The following is a 19,352-nucleotide window of genomic DNA, read 5'->3' on the forward strand; positions in this document are numbered from 1 at the left end:
TTGCTACTTGTAGACTTGTTCATGCTTTTAATTGGACATTTTGACCCATAACTTTTTTCCAACTACGCAGTCACAATAACTCCACATAATTTGCATTAAAAAAAAATGATTCCACATAATTCGATCATATCTACCCACCCAAAAAAAAAAAACAAAAAAGAGAAATTTTCCTATTTTCTTTGAAAACCAAATGCAAGTTTTTTTTTATTGGTTACTTTAAAGTATATCGATTCATACAACGTCCACATGACATTTATGGTATCTTAATAAGCTTTTAAGTAATTCATTAAAAAAAAATTCCTTTCCTATTTGTCATACTTCCAACTTTCCTTTATTGTAAATAAAAAAAAAAGTTGTATCTTGAATTCTACTCCGTAATAAGGGTCTGTTCTATCAGTTTAATTTCAGTTCAGCTCTTAATTTCCTTCTCTCATAAACAGTTCAGTTCAATTCTGTAAATCAGAACAAGCCCTAAGTTTGATAAATTCTTGATCGTACAATTTATACTTCGCCTCACTTTCTTGTTAAAAAAAAAAAAGCGGTTGTATATTCAATAAATTCTAGTAAATACCAAAGTCGCTCTTTCAAAAAAAAAAAAAAAAAAAAAAAAAACCAAAGTCGCAACTCATGATGTACAATTTAGGCTTCGCCTCATTCTCTTGTTAGTTTAACAATTGGTACATTTGATTTGGTAGCACAGCCTTGATTATATTAGTTAATGGTAGCATGGTATGGCTTGAGTTTACAAGTTGCAACTTGTTTTTTTTTTTTTTTTTTGAAACCACAAGTTGCAACTTGTTAGTACACATTAAATTAAGGACTAATCACAAGCATATAATCAACCAGGACACCACAGTTGTGTACCCCAACTTACAGACAATCTTCTTTATGTAGATATTAAATACTAATAACTTAATTAAGTAATTATCTTATCATATAAATTGACAAGACATACGACAAAGAGGCGTTGATTTACTGCTCCAAGAAAAATATGGATCAAGACAAGGCTGCCGAATATCATACCACCAAATTTAATTTTTAATGGTTGATGATTATGAAGTTATGGTTGACTTGATCACAACTCTAATTAGAGCTGTACTTGATTTTTTTTTTTTTTTTTTCCTTTTTTAAATAATGTCATTCAGATAATTTTGGACAGTATTTGTAAATGTAGTGGACCAAGCTAGATAACGAAGTTTGAAAGAATAAGCCCAACAAATCCTAGCCCTACTATACTAGTCTCATCACCCCTCAAGCCCAGTTAAAGATAACCTTCAAGTTCTTAATTTAATGGGGAGAAAGACATATAACCGATATAGCTATTACACTTTACACACCATGGGAAAGTGAGAGGTGGGATTTTCCTTACTTTTCCGGTTTTCCCCATACTCTCTAAGTGTTTAACATTGGTTATTTGTATTAAATAACATGATATTTTGAAATATTTATACACACCCGGGTTAATAATAAAAAGAATGGCAATTCAATAAAAAAATCTAGACCTACTTAACATAAAACTTTTATCCTAGTCATTTTTTAAACAATTACTTATGATTTAGTATTTTCTAAGTTTTATTTAATATGAATTTATTTTTAGCTTATTAATCGTTGCTTTTGACATTACATTATAATGTACCATTATGCATGTATATACTATTAGAGTATAAGTTGTCCGAGTAGTACTTTTTGTGTACTATTATACATGTAGTGATACTTTTTACCATTCTATAGGTTGAATATTTTTCCCTAAAATACTTACCATCTGTCACCTATTATATATGTAATGGTACATTTTTTATCCTATATATTTGCTAAATACTTCCTCTGTTTCTATTTAGTTGACGCGTTTGATTTAGGCACATATATTAAGGAGAGGAGAGAGAGTGATAGAGAATGAAAAAGCAAGTGGGGTAGCTTGTAAATATAAGGTAAAAAATTTACCCAAAAAGGAAACGTGTCAACTAAAAAGAAACTTCCTAAAAAGGAATACGTGTCAACTAAAAAGAAACGGAGATAGTATATAATAGCTATGCGCTAAGGGTATAGTATCATTTTTTTTATTGAAACCAAAATATACCATTCATAAGAAAAGTATCAAAAGTCAAAACGTTGAGTTTATACATACTCTGTACAAGTAGAAAGTATAATACAAAAAAACAACAAAAAGAAATAATAGGTTATTGAATTATTACAAAAATAATATGTGTAGGTTTTTTTTTATTATTTTATTATTTTCCGAAAATAGTAGGTTATCGAATTATAACGATGACATTTTTTATATCGAAAATAATTTTTTAATGGTAAATTTTTGGACAAAAAATCCTCATCTGAATCTCGAAACTCTCATCTACACACCTATTCACGATCTCACGATACCACCTAACCCCCCTAACTCTCTCTCTCTCTCTTCACCTCAATCATCATCATCTTCATCACAAATCCCATTTCATTTCTCTCTTTCTCTCTCTAACAGATTATCTAAACCATGAGCTGGTGGTGGGCAGGCGCCATTGGTGCAGCTAAGGTAACCTATTCTCTCTTTCTCTCTCCTCTTCAATTTCCTATTTCAATAATTCATCCAATTTTTATTCATCATTTAATCCATTATTTTGTAATTTATTTAGTTTTATCCTGATTTTTAATTGTAAATTATTGCAGAAAAAACTCGATGATTCAGATTATGTAGCAATAACATCAAGAAACTATCAGAGCGTAGCTCTGGTAGTTGGAGTTACAGGGATCGTTGGCAACAGTTTAGCAGAAATCCTCCCTCTTTCTGACACCCCGGGCGGGCCGTGGAAAGTTTACGGCGTGGCCCGACGTCCACGGCCCAACTGGAATTCGGATCATCCAATTGAGTATATCCAGTGTGATGTCTCAGATGAAACCGACGCTGTATCGAAACTTTCCCCGCTTACTGATGTTACTAACATTTTTTATGTATGTTGGGCAAACTGTGAGTCTGAAGCTGAAAACTGCAGGGTTAACAGCAGGATGTTTCGGAATGTTATTAATGCAGTGATTCCGAACGCGCCGAATCTGAAACATATATGTTTGCAGACAGGGGTGAAACATTACTTGGGACCTTTTGAGTCTTGGGGAAAGATTGAGCATCATGATCCTCCATTTACAGAGGATATGCCTAGGTTGAATGCGCCTAATTTTTATTATGATCTTGAGGATATATTGTATGCTGAGGTTGATAAGAAGGAGGATTTAACATGGTCTGTCCATCGACCTGGGGGGATTTTCGGGTTTTCCCCGTATAGTTTGATGAATGTTGTTGGTAGTTTGTGTGTTTATGCTGCTATTTGCAAGCATGAGGGGACTCCACTGCAGTTCCCGGGTACAAAAACTGCCTGGGAGAGCTACTCCCAGGCGTCTGATGCGGATTTGATTGCAGAGCATCAGATATGGGCTGCAGTGGATCCGTATGCCAAGAACGAGGCGTTTAATTGTAGCAATGGAGATGTGTTTAAGTGGAAGCAGCTATGGAGGGTGTTGGGGGAGCAGTTTGAGGTCGAGATCGTGGAGTTCGATGAGAACGAAGGCGGATTTAGTCTCGAGGAGAGGATGAAAGGGAAGGAAGGGGTGTGGGAGGAGATAGTGAGGGAGAATAGTTTGGTGCCTACAAAGTTGAATGAGGTAGGGACTTGGTGGTTTGTGGATGCAACTCTTGCTGGAGAATGGTATTTGGATAGCATGAACAAGAGCAAGGAGCATGGATTTTTGGGGTTTAGGAACACCAAGAATTCTTTCATTTCTTGGATTGATAAGATGAAGGCTTTCAAGATTATCCCTTGAAAAAAATGAAAAATATGTAAATGTTTTTTTCTTTTTTTTTTTTTATAAGTTATTGTAATTGGCTTTTTTTCCGCTTTCTTTTGGTGATGATTATTTTCTGTAATCAGAATAAGATAGGAGTAATGTGACTCCTAAAACTGAATTTAATTTAAGCCTTTTTGTTTCTTACCCCGAAGCGCCAGTATCTTCTTCATTTTGGATAACTTGTTAAAATAAAAATTGAAAGGTAATAATGCATCTTAATTCTTACCAAATTTATCCCAAGCCTTGAGGTTCACTTTCAGTTTCAGATATCTCCATCAAAAGGTCTGAACCTGTTAACGTCAAAAGAGAGTAATCAATATCGGAGTTAAACTCAAAGAGAGTATTCAATATCGGAGTTAAACTCAACTATATCGGCTCCATATGGCTCATTTAAATGCTACATTAACTCTTTAAGGTAGTTCTAAGTTGTAAAAACAATAAATTGTTGACAGATTTCTACTATACAACATAAGCTATAGACAAATCCAGAGAAAATGATTATAACAGCTACACCATCATCAATAAGCTTCCCCACAGCACCAACCTCAGTACCTCACCAGAACTGTTTGATCACGATACGCTCTTTCATGATAACATTAACGATCTCAGCAGAATTTCTGTACGATCAAAGGCTTCTTAATCATGTATGCATGAGGCATTAAATGGCATAACAATAGTGCCATTAGGAAAGTAAGGATTCGAACCAACTCAACAGTCGTTTTTTTCTTTAGATCTTCAGCTGGACCACCAATCTAAAATTCTTCAATACAGCTCACTGATGCTGATAGTTGTCCAAGGATGTCCAAAGCTTGTCAAATGAACAATATTATACAGTTGCAACTTCTTTGCTTTGATTTTTATTGTTTGGAGGTTTTACTCGAGTCTTTGTTGATGTGCTTCGGCTACTTCCTGTAAAATTTTGTAAGTATTAATAGTCAGCAGAGCAGTCTGCAAGATTATGCATTGATTAAATTTTTATTTTTTTTCCATTGTTCAACTTTCAGTATGAGCGAAATATATAAATGAAACAGCATGATGACCTGCATCTTTGACAGTTTTCCTTCTGCTGCGCCATAGAAGTCGAATTGGTGTACCAGCAAATCCAGCATCTGAACGCAATTGCTTCTCCATATAGCGACGATAAGTCTCAGGGAAGAGCTTTGCATCATTGACGAAGAAAACAAACGTGGGAGGCCGGATAGCAGCCTATATGACAAAATGTGATCCTTGAGAAACTTCCAAATAACAATGCATCAAATACAAATAGGCCTAACAAAGATCTGATACTAGATAATCACTAGAACAATAGTATAGTATAAGAAGATAACCGCATAACATAGTCCCTTTCCTTGATGTAGTGGAGAAATTGAGAGTAAAATTTCCCAATATATCAACCTCTAGATTTAGCAAGAGCGAATTTGGAAATAGCACAGCTATTATAAGGATTTACTGTTGAAATTATAGTCAATCCTTTACTGTCGAGGGGATGGGATGATGAGACTATTATCTCTTAACTAAGAGAAAATAGTTTTGCACCTAATACCAATTTCTAGAGTTTCTACATCAATTACTATTACATGCCAATATGATTTGATTGCACTACATAGGACCAACTACAATCAATATACTTTATAGTGACCAGCTACAATCAATATACTTTATAGTGACCAGCTACAATCAATATACTTTATAATGATGCCACACTTTGAATGTGTTCTTTTACTTGACTAACCAGGAGCTGGATGAAAATTTTAATTTTAACGAGGATATTTCAGCTACCTACAGTCTGACACCCTCAGCAATGATTAATGCAATAATTGTCACAAAATGGATACATTGCTCGCTGAATTATCTCAGAAATGATTTGTCACATAATGGATAAATTGCTTGCTAAATTATTTCAGCAATGAATTGTCACGTAATGGCTACATTGCTCGCTGAATGTCTGTAGCAATATATGCAAGCCAAGAATTCTATTAGCTCACATGATTCTCATATAGTGTAGATATTAAGATGGAATGCCAGAACAAAAATATTTCCACCAATAGGCAAAGAGACAAGATCTGCTGAAATAAATGCTTGTTCAAGAGACTGCAAGACACTAGGGACCCAATAATCATGCTCCAAAAGATAGAAAGCAAGATTTTTCAGTGATCTTAAAAAAAATCAACCATCAAAAGAATACCTGTGTGCAATAATATACACGTCCTCTCTTCCCTGCTCGAGTTCTTGGTGGAGCTTTGAAAGCCACCGCCTCTCGGACAACTTGATTTAATGTGGCCGTACTTAGCCTTCTTGACCTTTCTTTCTCAACTATGCTGGCAGCAACAATGATCCTACAAACATGATAAAAAAATCAAATTGTCGGCAAGGACAATAACTACTGGATGTAGCATGTATCTCCTGATGGGTCCAAATTAGATGTAGCACTCATGTATACTAAATGCAAGACCCCGTGGAACAATAAAATTGAAGCTTTAAGCAAACTTAATAGAGTCCTTATTGTGGAAAGCTTTTACAGATCCCACAAAATATCACCAAATCCTGCACCACAACAAACCATAGCATAGAGCCTATCATGAAGATCTCATCTATGGCAATGTGGAGAATTAGATATACAAATACTTACCCCTACAATTTCAAATATGTCTCTGTTGGATTAAATTCTTCTAAAGTCATTCATCACAAATTCACAAGATACACACCATGTGTTTCCCCTATCTTGGTTCTGCTCAATCCCCTGCCTAAACCCTAGAATATCAGAAATTTACTGTGGAATCTATACGTCTACTTTTTCACTGGAAATACTTCACAAAATAGTGTTACCTAGGACTTACTAGGACTAGATGACCATTAAAAGGAATAGAGTAAGAATGTAGACCATACTTTGATTCACAACAGCTCAAATCATCGTCCTATTGTGGTGTCATATTGACCATGGAGCTCTGTAAGTTTTTCAAGTAAAAACCAGCTTTCATACCACATGTCATAAGCTCAGAATCCCTCAGCAAAGAGGATAAGAGCAATAACTTCAGGGGGAAAAAAAAAAAACAAACAAACAAGAAATTACAAACGATAATATCTAGAGGACAGGGCGTGTACATAGTTAGGCAAGGACTTCAATTGCCAATTCGCTCCAACCAAAATATTATCACACAGACTTCAGCCAGTAATCTAATGCTACGGATAATAGATAAATATTTCATCAGGGACCCTAACCCTATGAGTCGGCAAGGAAAGTCTTTTAGACATAAAAAAGAAGCGGAATAGTATTAGTAATCATTAAGTCATAAATCTCATCCACCTCACATGTATGTAAAAAGCCAAATAATAGGAATTTGATTTGAGATATATTGATTTGCAATGATGTTTATTGAAAAGTAACTATTGGGATAGTTCATACTTATCAACACTTTGACCAGATATTGCAGCAGCATACACAATGGGTGCCCAATGAAGACTGCGAATCTTCTGTCTAACATCTTGCTCATACAACACTGCTGTCTGCTGGTTTTTATTTGGTATTGTATCCCATTTATTCACGACAATCAAACAGCCCTTTCCTTCCATTTCAATTCGTTCTGCAATCTTGTAGTCCTGGAAAATAATATAAAAGGTATCAAGCCCTCAGATTACAAAACAAGAAGCCATAAGATAGACCGTCAAGGAGCATATGCACTTCTTCCTTCAGCCAACATGAACGCACAGAAAAACCGCAAACAATTAATTGATAACACCAGCTAATAGACAGAAATACATTGCATGATTATGTTTGGAAAGAGGAATAAATATCAGAATGATTCTACAAGGAAGTAAAAACAAAGCACTATGCAAAAGCTGAGCAACCAAAATGTGAAAAACGTTCCTATTTACTAGGAACCTAACCAACCAGAGCCTCTCAGGCCTCAAAGGAAACAAGATAATCAAAGGTAATATGTTAATATACACCGTATTAAAGTATGCCAATATATTGCAAAATTACTCCCTCCCCTGCCACAAAACAACCCACCTGAAGAAAAGGGGAAACAACTGAAATTTTATGTGCAGAATTAAGTCCACACTCTATTACTCTACATACACAGCATCCACAAATGCTGAAACGCAAGAAAAGATGGACAGCCAGTGTCATGGCACCATCTCTGAGCACAAGGTAAACGACAGTGAATCTGAAGGCATGATAATTTTGATATATACAAACCCAGACCCCTAACAAAACAGAAAATTGAAAGCCTAGCATTGACTGTCAACCAAAGGTCCAAAACCCAGCAAGAAGATAAAATCCATCATTTGGGGAACACCCTGATTGTTAATGCAAAAGAAGCAATAAAACTACAAGTAGTTTTTAAAAAATGTAAATATTTACCCTTACATTCCATGAGGATACTGAAAGACAAGTTACCTGTTCTGTTATACAGGCCATTGCCTCAATGACAAGAGCAACAACATCAGAGCGACGAATAGCACGAAAAGCTCGATTAACAGATAAGCCCTCAGTGATGCTCCCCGATGATGCTACAGCCGATTTTCTTCGGATTCCAGCAGTGTCAATAAGCCGGAACTTCTGCAAAACATGTCAGAAGTTACAAAACCCCACTATCAGAGTCCACTAGCAAGCAGGTAAAATGGGCCACACTATAGAGGGAAGTACTGGTAACCCGCAGGAGGTAGGGAGAGAAATGGGGCTCAGCGGTAACCAGATATGCGATGAAGCAGCAGGAGTTTGGGAATTAGGATGGTGGCGGCTGTGAGGCTGTAAAGCAGAAAGAGAGTGAGAGGGGCAGTGATTCAGTGAAGGAGGGGGCCACAGAAGATAATATTTTCCTACAAATCTGATTGTTTCCAGCCTCAAAAAAAAAAAAAAATTGTAAAAATGGAGAAGACCAGAAGGTGCCTGACTTCCAGGGGTCTCACCAATATGCAAGTATGCAACACTGGGAGAATGTCATGGACCTCAACATTTCAACAGCATTTTGAAGGGCCATTGGGCAATAAAACGGGGCAAGGAGAATATTATGACTTGGAGAGAAGGAGGGAGGTTAAAAAAGGTGGTTCTTGCCACCAACAGTGTTTTCATTTTGAAGTTAGACTCTGAAATCTGGAGAGAGAGAACAGGTTTCAACAAAAGACAGAGATAGTTGCCCAATCATTCATGGCCATGTTCATTGTTCATACAACCAAAAATAAATGATATATAAATTAAATGAAAATGAAAATAAAGGCTGAACAGGAATAGAAAAAGTACACCACACAAGCATTTCACACAAAATCTAAAAGTTATCCACCACCGAAATGCAAAGATTGAGCGAAATAAATAATATTCATACACAGAGTCCAACCTGTCCATCTGGTGCTGCAAATTCAGTATCGATAGCATCACGAGTAGTACCACTAACAGGACTCACAACAGTCCTGTCCTCCCCAACTAATGCGTTTAATATGCTGCTTTTTCCAACATTTGGTCTGCCTACAATTGCAATAGCAGGGATGTAATTTTCTTCTTCTTCAAGATCAACAGGATCCTATTCTTGCAAGATAGACAACACGTCAAACGTGCACTTCATGAGTCAATATACTAGCATTGATATTAATATTAAGGAGACAATGGAAACACAAAGAGCAGTTCATGCTTCAGGCATCAGTTACACCACCAAGTGGAAAACAAGCAGTTAAGTCTTTTTTTCTTCATAAAGAAGTCTTCGGTTTTCTTAGCTTCTTCCTACTGAGTACATTATATTAGATTAAAGGGACTTTTTTTATAATTTTAAATGAACATTTATCAGCTACCTGAATTTTTGTCAACCCTGAACAAACGAGATCAAGGAGCTCCCCAGTTCCACTTCCAGAGATTGCAGAAACAGGAATAGGAGATAACCTACATCACCAAACAGCACATGAAAACACTTCAGAGAAAGGCAAAACGGAAGACAAGTGAACATTTGACATTCTAATTCCTAAGTATAGCTTGTACAGCTGTACATGTTTATCTCACCCACATAAAAGGGCTAAAGGACTGAAACAAATACATATAAGCTATATGCAGACAAGCATATATCTACCCATATCCACATTCATTGAACAGGCATGTATCTAGTTTTTGATACAATTGTAATATAGATACAACCTTACCCGCATATTCTTACTTCTTACCCACATTCTCACATTTTCCTCAATAGAAATTAGAGTCTTCAACACTTGTAACTTTCCTAGATATTAGACCAAATATTGTCTTTGTCTTGCATTTGCACGCAAATACTAGGACCACAAAGATGAGTTTGAGATTCTTTCACTCTTTGTTAGTCAATATGGTCCACTGCTGAGTCATAAAAAAAAAAAAAAAACTCACTAGAGCCGAAACTAAACAGCCAAATACCATATACATATAGAAGGCCAAAAAGGAGGAATAAAGAATTGGGGAACAAAACCTTCTGGAAATAATTCAAACAGCAGAGCAGAAACAGTAACATTTCAAGGAAAAGATATACAACATATACAACATAGATACACAGAAGGATGCTATTTGAAGCTACACCAGGCAAAGAGTCACCATAAGCATTTAATGGACCATAGTGAAGCATTAACATGAAAATAATCAAAGGTAAAGTAAAACTCACCCCAAAGACCAAAATTCCGATACCTGTGCTAGCCCTTTACTGGGAGACTCACATTTGTTAACAGCAAGTATAGTATTTTTCTTTGAATAGTTTTTACGCAACCAATCAGCTATTTCCACATCACCTGCAGTTAGGCCAGCCTGTTCAGAATTGTCTTAATGAGATTTACTTGACAGGGAAACTGTATGATCAACTTTATCTTAATGTGGTGCAGCTAAAATAAAAACTCGAGGAAAAATGAATGAAAGGTCTGTGCACCAATTAATCTTGATCTTTCTATCATCAGGGTCCTAATAGAAAATTTACAATAGAAAGACCAGAAGAGAGAGAGAGAAAGTGAGGGTGGGTGGGTGGGGGGTTTGGCCTTATGGATCATCTAGATGTTTGAGTGAGCTGTGAGCAAAGGTATCAGAACTCTTGGTTTGCAAATTAAATCACCCTAGCATAAGTCGCCACTAAAAACAAGCTAGGTCACTCACTTGAGCTAAGAGAGAGTAACTTTGAGAAAAAGGAAGACATAAGCTCAAAAGAGGGAAAGAGAAGCGTCCAAATTCTATTCTTCCCAAGCAAGAGAGAGTGAAAAGTCTTGTTGGACGATCCAGCCAGAATTAGGCTAAGGCATAAGCCCAGTAAACAATGTAAGCAAAATGCTTCGGTAATGATTTAAAAAGTACTGGAAAGAAGGAATCTAGAATTACTTGGATAGAGGAGAAGCATACCTGACCATCAACGACAAAAATGATGACTGATGACTCTTCAACAGCTATAGCTGCTTGTCTTTCAATTTGAGAAGGCATTCTAGCCACAGCGGCCTCCCTAGCAGCCAATGGGATTCCCTCCATACCAATAGTTGTGGATACATTCAAGTCCTCTACAACATCTTCCTGTGATTTGGATAACGTCACAACTCCTCCAGTATCTATGACCATGAATTCTTGGTCTCCCCAAAAAGACCTTCCATATAAACGGTCCCTAGTAACCCCAGGCTCATCCACCACAATTGCTTTGTTACCCTATGGAAACAAGATTGGAATCAAACAGGGAACAAAATTTTTCTTAAAAAAAAAAGTGGACGGAACTCAAGCTAAAGGTTGCTAGATATACCCCCACTAGACGGTTAAACAATGCTGATTTACCAACATTTGGCCTTCCGAAAATTGCAACCTTTGGAAGAAGATGGTCAGGTATCTGCAATCATATATTTAAACAAACAAATGCATCAAGCTTTCTATATCAGTAAAGAACTTTACTCCAAAATAAGTCCTATGAATCCTAATTATACATAGCTAAGTGTTGATAGTAAATGCACGTCAATTGAAATCATTTTAAGAGACATAATGGCGGGAGATACATATATTCTTGGTCTATATGTCAACACTTTACAGAGAGCATCAACAACAACCACTCCCTACCTAAGTATAGTTGATCAGAGTAAGTGAAACAACATATTTAACCAAGGAAATAACAGGCATATGCAAAAATGTTGTAGAAAACAAACAATAAGTTGTAATTTTACTAACATTCTTCGGTACAGTTTTCTGTCGTTGCTGTTTTCTTCCTGCTTCTTTACCACGATTCGTCCCGTCTTCCTCTGTGATCAACATACAGAGAAAGTTGAGTCCATATATTCACAAATTTTCCTCAATGAAAGGAAGGTGAGTAGAATGAAATTTCCTCTAGCTACAATCGATTGCACATTTGTCTCGGCATATTCAACAATTATATCCATTAATCTCTATTCGTATAAATGAAGCATTCAACTCCACATTTTATTAGCATATATAACAATTAAATCCAACGTTTACAAGCACAAAATCAACACAGTAAGAATTTCAAACTTAATTCAGATTAAAATTAAAAACTCACATATAACAATATCAAATTCTCAGCCTAAGTATACATATTAATAAGAATTTCAGAGCAAATTCAGATTGAAAATTAATAATTTAATAGAAACAACAAATTCTCAGCCTAAGAATACATTATAATTAGAATTTTCAAAGCAAATTCAGATTGAAAATCAATAACTTAAATTAAAAAAATAAAATTCTCAGCCTAAGTATACATTATTATAAGAATTTCAAAGCAATTTTAGATAGAAAAATCGGCATCAAATCCTCAGCCTAAGCAAGCATAATAATAACAATTTCAAAGCAAATTCAGATTGAAATTCAATAATTAATTATCAACACTAAAAAATAAGCCTAATTATACATTAGCTACCAACTGATTGAGCTTCAAAATAACGAACCAATTTTTAATTCAAGAGACAAAGACGTCGAAAATTCACGAACAACAGCCTTAGCTTCAGCTTCAAGCTCCTCTTCATCGATGATGAAATCCTCATCACTTCCTTCACTTTGATAACCTTCGTAATCCAAAATTTCCTCCTCCTCAACTTCATCATCATAATCATGGTCTTCTTCTTTTTCTAGTTCTTCATTTTCACCAGAAGCTTCGATTCCGCCATTGTTGGACGGCGAGCGAAGAACAGAAGGTCGAAAATGGAGGTTTAGAGAAGGTTTATGGAAAGAATTGGAGCGAAAAGGAGAAATTTGAGGAGGAGAGAGAGTGAGAGAAATAGAGAAACTTCGAGAAGTTTGCTGGAGAGGAGAGATAGTTTTAGAGAGAGAAAATGCAGCCATTTTTCCGGTAATCGCCATTGTAGAAGCTTGGTGGTTTTTGGGGGGTTTATCTTCTGTATTTCAATAGATGAGAAGGCGTATGATAGAATAGATAGCCGAAGTTATTCTACATTGTTGTCCTTGTACGCTTAAAGCGGTAATTAATATTTATTATTTTAATTTTTAAATTATTCGTATTGTTTTTCTTTTTTTTTTTCGGAAATGGAAAACGATTTTTTTTTTTTTTTTTTGGTACTACTACGAGGAGTTCCCACACCCACTGCCTTTGGCGAGTGGACTAATCTCACGCATGCTTGAACCCGAGACCTTGGTTAAGGAGCAAGAGTTAACCACTCACGCCAACCCCAGTTGGTGGAAATAGAAAACATATAAGTTGATCTTTTAAGGTCTCTAAATCTCTTAGTCCGTATTCTCTTTAGCAAGATAGGATGGATAGTGATGGAAAGGAATAATCAAATACTGCTATGAATTTATAGTTGTTGAGATGATGAATTAATAGTATTTTACCTTATTAGGTTGTCGAGTCAATTGATTATACCTGTGACCTTGGAGTGATTGGATTCAATTCAATTTATCGTTAAATAGGAGATTATAAGCCAATCAAAATTTACCTAACAAAGATTGACAAGCTCATTAACAGATGCTAATCATACAATTCTATTTTTACAGTATATTTATATATACGTTGGAAACCTGATAAAAAGATACGAGTATGATACAAATACATCCAAATTAGTAATTTTGAAGCCAATTTTCCAGCTGTCTTGGCAAAAGATGATATTGTAATAAACAACCAGACAGCCCAAAAAAAATCCCATTGAGACAAGATCATGTACCAGATGCAAGTTGTACTTGTGAAGCACAACTTCAATACACTGCCCTTAAACTGGGGAAAAAAATAATAATAATAATAAATAGTTATACGAAGTACTTCATATACAAAATTTGAAACCTCGTCATCCTGTGGAGTAACAGACAAGATAACTAAAACTGCAAAATTTTGTGTTTCAGCTCTTGCATCCAACTAGACGATAGGCTGTCAGTCGCCCCCTGTTCAGCTTCAACTCATCTACTAGTCACACTTGCTGAACTGATACTTACACCTTCTCGTTGTATCCACTTTAGGTTCCTCTGGTTTAACCTTGATTTTTACAGGTTTTCCGAGCTTTGACTTGTCTTCCATTCTGGCGATTTCAAGAGCCTTCTCACAAACTGGGAAACCTTCCTCATCCCAGGACTCAAGTATTACACCAGAGCCAATGCATGTCTTCCCTTGGTAGAAGGCAGCAAACTGACCAGCAGCCAAGCCTTGATCATCTTCTGACAGATGGACAACAGCTACATCTCCATTGCAGTTTTCACCAGATACCATTGTCAAACTACAGGAATAAAAGCTAGGACCATGTCGAACCTAAAAAGAGAGATATAGTGGGTAAGATGACCTGTGAGACAATTAACAATAGCTTCATTCCTCATTGACTCCACCCATTCACCGCACTCACTACACACACTTACTCCACCCTTCCCCCCCTCCAAACACCAAAAATGGAGATAACAATGGTCTTCATAAAATAATCATGAAGCCTAAGACAAATGTTTTTCATGATTTCAAAGCAGCAACACCAGAGTTTGGAATTTCACTGATTTTATTAAAAACCTGTTCAGCACTTAAGAAATGCAGTTCTTGCTGGTTCTCAAAGTAACCATACAGAGCATAGGCTTCTGCCTATGATAATGTCTAATGTCCGAAGAAGTTGGAATACAGAAGAATGTAGCCATACCCTATCAATTATAAAAAGGGCATTTTCAAGGGCCTATTGCCACCCTTAATAAACAATGATAAATCAAACATGGAACCTGAAATGCTACTCCATACATGATAGTTTGATTAAAAAAAATATATGCTTCAAGGCCATTACCTTGCACTGTAGCTCACTCATATTGTCTGGGGGAAAGCCACCAAGCCATTTTAAAGATCCAACACGAAATATGCGCCTTCTTTTGTCAACTGAATAATAGTTTCTTGACACGAACACTACATTGTTTTTTATGTCCTTCTGTACAACATACCTATACACCCACAAAAAACAGGTTGTCAAAGAGGTAAATTTTAAAGATAAATGTCAAGAACAATTGATAGCATGGATAAAGGAAAATTAGAGGGAGGGACAAGAGGACCAACATTTGTAGTCAAAATCTAAGAATATCTGTCAAAAAAATCAATCTATTATGCAGCTATTAAATTGTTTCCAAAAACTTGCACGGCAATACAAAAATGGCAAATAACCAGACTTTCATCTGCACAAAATATAACCAAAAAATATCTTCCATAAAAGGTATGCACTGGACAAATACACAGTCAGGGATACATCTTTTTTTTTTCTATTAAATAGAAAAAAATTCATCTGCACACTGATTACTAAACCTGACAAAAGAATAATGAATCTGTACAATTGAATTATTGGCAAGAAATTACCATGGTAAACCCGACAAAAGAATAATGAATCTGTCCAATTGAATTATTGGCAAGAAATTACCATGGTCCCCCAGGAAGGCGTAGGCCTTGGCGTTGACCAATTGTGTAAAACCAAAATCCACGGTGATTCCCAAGAAAATCTCCTGTTTCAGCTTCCAACATGACACCTTCCATCTCACCAATATGCCGTGCAACAAAGTCACTGAATTTTATCTGAAAAAGAAGGAAGCCTGTATAAGGCAGCAGTAAGGATACAATCTCAAGAGAGAACAAGAACCGACACACTATTACATGATAGAAAAATACATACAACATAGCAAAGCAATGGAGTTTCCTCTTCCATCTATACAGGCAAAGCACAAAGTATAAACAAAACAAACGAGGACCAAAAGCAGTACGTAGCAGTATATAAAGGAAAATTGTATATTGTATATGTAGGCTTGTTTGATAGCTAGTCACAAAGAGTAGTAATGGGAATTTAAATTTAATTTAACATGCACAATGACATCCTAATATCCGTGGCAATGCAATTTCATCCCCAAACTTGTGCTTTCCACCATAATCATCCATTACCACCCAATACAATCACGGAAATGAACATTGATTTCTCATACTAAAATATGTGCAAACTCTTTTTTCATTACCACCATTTACTGCCACCAGCCAAACTGTCTGTTAATAGTACATTATTGATCCATGAAAATCACAATAGACAAGGACCAAAAATATTTTTGATACAGCCATATAACTTAAAGGAAGCATGTTGTACAAACATTACAGGATAATAGTACATCAAATTTCAATAAATTTTGTGACTCGTCAAGATGAAAAAGACAGCACACAGTAGATTTCAAGTTGAATTAGAACTAGAAGAAAGTATACAAACTCAAGCCAAGAAAAATCAGACATCTAAATTCCATGTTTGCATTGAAGAATGGAATGGAAGACGACTTCAAATACAAATGTACAGCAACCAAAACTTCACCAATAATATTAATTTGTTAAGCATACTTTTCCAAGGAAGCATATCCCTTGTGAATCCTTTCTGTCTTTGTTGGGGAGAGAAAATTCGCTGGCAAGTTTACGGACCTCATCCTGAAAGTAAGTCAACACACGTATTAATGAAAAACAAATCTAGTATGCAAAATGCCAGACAAGAAAAGGATCAGGATACTAAAACAAAGTAGTGAACAGTAAATATTCAGCAGACTCCAGAATAAATGTACTTCCTAAGTATTAAAGTATATGGCTACATAACAAAAATTTCTCAAAGGAACTTCAACAACTAACTAGTCCACTTCACCAGCCACTTACAACATTGTACAACAAGGTTAGATGTATATAGCATAATGCACTTGTAATTGTATTTACCCCATACTAAAGACTCATCAACTTAAATTATTTGTTAAACCAACCACCAAATTGATAGGTACTAACTCCAGTAATCATTTTGGTAAGCACAAACAAACAATCACTCTCACCTTTGATATACATCCCAGAGGGAATATAAGGCGTTTAAGCTGACGTTGATCTAGGTGTGACAAGAAATAAGTTTGATCCTTGACCTGAGATATCAGATATTCAAAAAGAACATTTGAGTGTGAATTGTCGGAAGCTTCCACTTGGCACTAACAATATAAGATCAAGAAGAAAACGGAATAAACACAGATGACATAATTACCATATCCCTTGACAGCTCCAGAACAGAAGGACTATTCAGTGCATCAGCCGATGGATGAATCACATTTGCATAATGTCCTGAGGCAACATAATCAAAATCCATACTGCTTATTGCATCCATAAATGCACCTAAAAGAAGAAAGCAGATGAACAGTAAGTATAATACAGCTTTGAACAAGTATATCCATCATCCAATTTCCAGAACTGATGAAAAGGAGAATCATTCCTTTGCACGGTAAAGAGTTCAAGCTACTAACCAAATTTTATTCTTGTATTACAGAGCACATCAGGATTAGGAGTACGCCCATTTCGATACTCTTCAATAATGTAAGAGACCTAATAGAGAGTCCCATGAGTCTCAAGCCTTAAGAACACATGCAAAGAAAAAGAAGGCTAAGATGTGTGCATAAAACACATGGCAACTAAAAAACATGCCTATGCAACACAGAAAACAATACCACTTTTTCCCAATATTCATCAGTTAGATGCACGACTTCCAATGGAACATCAACCTGAAAAAAAAAAAAAAAAAAAAAAAGTCTTTCCAGCTCAGTCGGAAACCAATGCTAACTGCAGCAACTACTACTTAAGTACTTAGAGAGTTACCTGATTGCAAACAGCCTTAGCATATCCCAAATCATCTTCCCATGGGCATTCAGACCAATAATTTTCAAAGTCCTCCTACAAAAATCGAAATTTAAGTTAATAACACAAGTCTAAAAAAGGATAAATTATGTGACTTATCATCAGGCAATAAAATAAACGTGTGCATGTTTCAACTTTTAAGAATCCTCAACAAGAATTTTCAGAAGTCGAGTCTTGATTTACCTTCAGAATTGCTAGTCACAAATAACATAAGCAATGGTATAAAGGGAAATTGAGCTTGTCATTTAGGACATTTACTGCCGAACACATCAAAATCATGCCACATCCCTCTTGTTTGATTAGAATCACACGTTTGTAAAAAATTGCTTCTAAAAGTCCACAGGTTATTAACATCCTAAACACAGAGCATAAAAGAATAGGCTCTTACAAGATTATCTTTATCAACAATATCTCAACATAAATCACTTTACCAAATACCAATTTAAATCAGCACATAACAAAGCAGTAAAATTCGACCTCTATATCCTCATCTTCATATTAATATAATTCACTGATCATTTCAACGCTTTCACTCTCCCATAAAATCTCCAAGAATAGCGGCTTCAGTAGTTTAGTTCTGTTTTCTTATCTTTGTTGAGTGTTGACATACTATAGCTTATACCATATGTCCATATTATACAGGCATAGTTGCATAGAAACCATATTCCATTTTAATAAACAGGCAATTATTGCCAATTGAATTGACTCAGCTCAATTCCCATAAATCAATTCACAAAATTCACTATAAACAAATTAGGAGCATAGAACAATCAATCAATCCAACAAATAAAAAACATATGAACAATCGATTCCAAAATGCAATACAAACCAATTCACATCAACACAAAAAGAGGCAATATAATGATTAAGCAATTCAAACACCAAAATTCAGCCAAAAATTCAACAAAATGCAGGTGAAATGAAGAGAGAAAATAACAAAATAAACCTGAAACCAAATTAAAGATTAAGCAATTCAAACACCAAAATTCAGCCATAAATTCAACAAAATGCAGGTAAAATGAAGAGAGAAAATAACAAAATTAAACCTGAAACCAAATTTTGAGATAGAAAGCAGTGCAAGAATGACCAGCAGCATGGAGAAGTCTCAAAGCGACGCTACTATCAACACCACCACTAATAAGAACAGCAACTTTGAGACGATTACCAGGCATCGAACACGACAAGTAAGGTTCGACATTGAAATCTAGGGTTTGAGAATTGGTGGAAGAAATTGGGGAAATTGTTGCAGAGGAGAGAGAAAATGATCGAGAATTGAGAGTGAAATTGGATAATTTAGGGTTTAAGGAGGGTTTAGGGATGAAGAAGGAAGGTTTTGGGGAAAAGAGGAGAGAGAAAGAGAGGGAAGGGAGGAGAGAGAAAGTGGTCATGGCTCTGGTGCTGTGTCTCAGTAGCATTATGTTTTTCCGGCGGGTAGACTCGTTTGCTTCAGTTACTTCCCGCTGTTAC

At 35.8% G+C, this 19,352-nt stretch overlaps 3 protein-coding genes across 3 annotated transcripts; 1 reads left to right on the forward strand and 2 right to left on the reverse strand.

Annotated features, from left to right (window-relative positions):
- Nucleotides 1–2,327: 2,327 nt before the first annotated feature.
- Nucleotides 2,328–3,881, forward strand: LOC145603790 ((S)-8-oxocitronellyl enol synthase CYC2-like). Its single transcript, XM_081659774.1, has 2 exons — nt 2,328–2,524; nt 2,659–3,881. Exons 1-2 carry the CDS (start codon nt 2,486–2,488, stop codon nt 3,802–3,804), a joined length of 1,185 nt encoding a protein of 394 aa, XP_081515900.1. The 5' UTR covers nt 2,328–2,485; the 3' UTR covers nt 3,805–3,881.
- Nucleotides 3,882–4,184: 303 nt separating this feature from the next.
- On the reverse strand, nt 4,185–13,184 carry LOC145603789 (uncharacterized). Its single transcript, XM_081659773.1, has 12 exons — nt 12,691–13,184; nt 11,960–12,030; nt 11,544–11,627; nt 11,159–11,452; nt 10,440–10,579; nt 9,613–9,700; nt 9,165–9,347; nt 8,228–8,389; nt 7,232–7,425; nt 6,014–6,164; nt 4,869–5,034; nt 4,185–4,737 (listed from the first exon to the last, which is right to left on the reverse strand). The coding sequence occupies exons 1-12, from the start codon at nt 13,100–13,102 to the stop codon at nt 4,655–4,657; spliced, it is 2,028 nt and encodes a 675-aa protein (XP_081515899.1). The 5' UTR covers nt 13,103–13,184; the 3' UTR covers nt 4,185–4,654.
- Nucleotides 13,185–13,778: 594 nt separating this feature from the next.
- Nucleotides 13,779–19,352, reverse strand: LOC145604957 (uncharacterized). The gene is made up of 10 exons (XM_081660951.1): nt 18,932–19,352; nt 17,847–17,921; nt 17,699–17,752; nt 17,498–17,576; nt 17,242–17,369; nt 17,042–17,125; nt 16,572–16,655; nt 15,622–15,773; nt 15,004–15,154; nt 13,779–14,495 (listed from the first exon to the last, which is right to left on the reverse strand). The coding sequence occupies exons 1-10, from the start codon at nt 19,298–19,300 to the stop codon at nt 14,157–14,159; spliced, it is 1,515 nt and encodes a 504-aa protein (XP_081517077.1). The 5' UTR covers nt 19,301–19,352; the 3' UTR covers nt 13,779–14,156.

This window comes from Chenopodium album, chromosome 22, assembly GCF_948465745.1.
Source record: "Chenopodium album chromosome 22, dcCheAlbu1.1, whole genome shotgun sequence".
Classification (NCBI taxonomy): Eukaryota; Viridiplantae; Streptophyta; class Magnoliopsida; order Caryophyllales; family Amaranthaceae; genus Chenopodium; species Chenopodium album.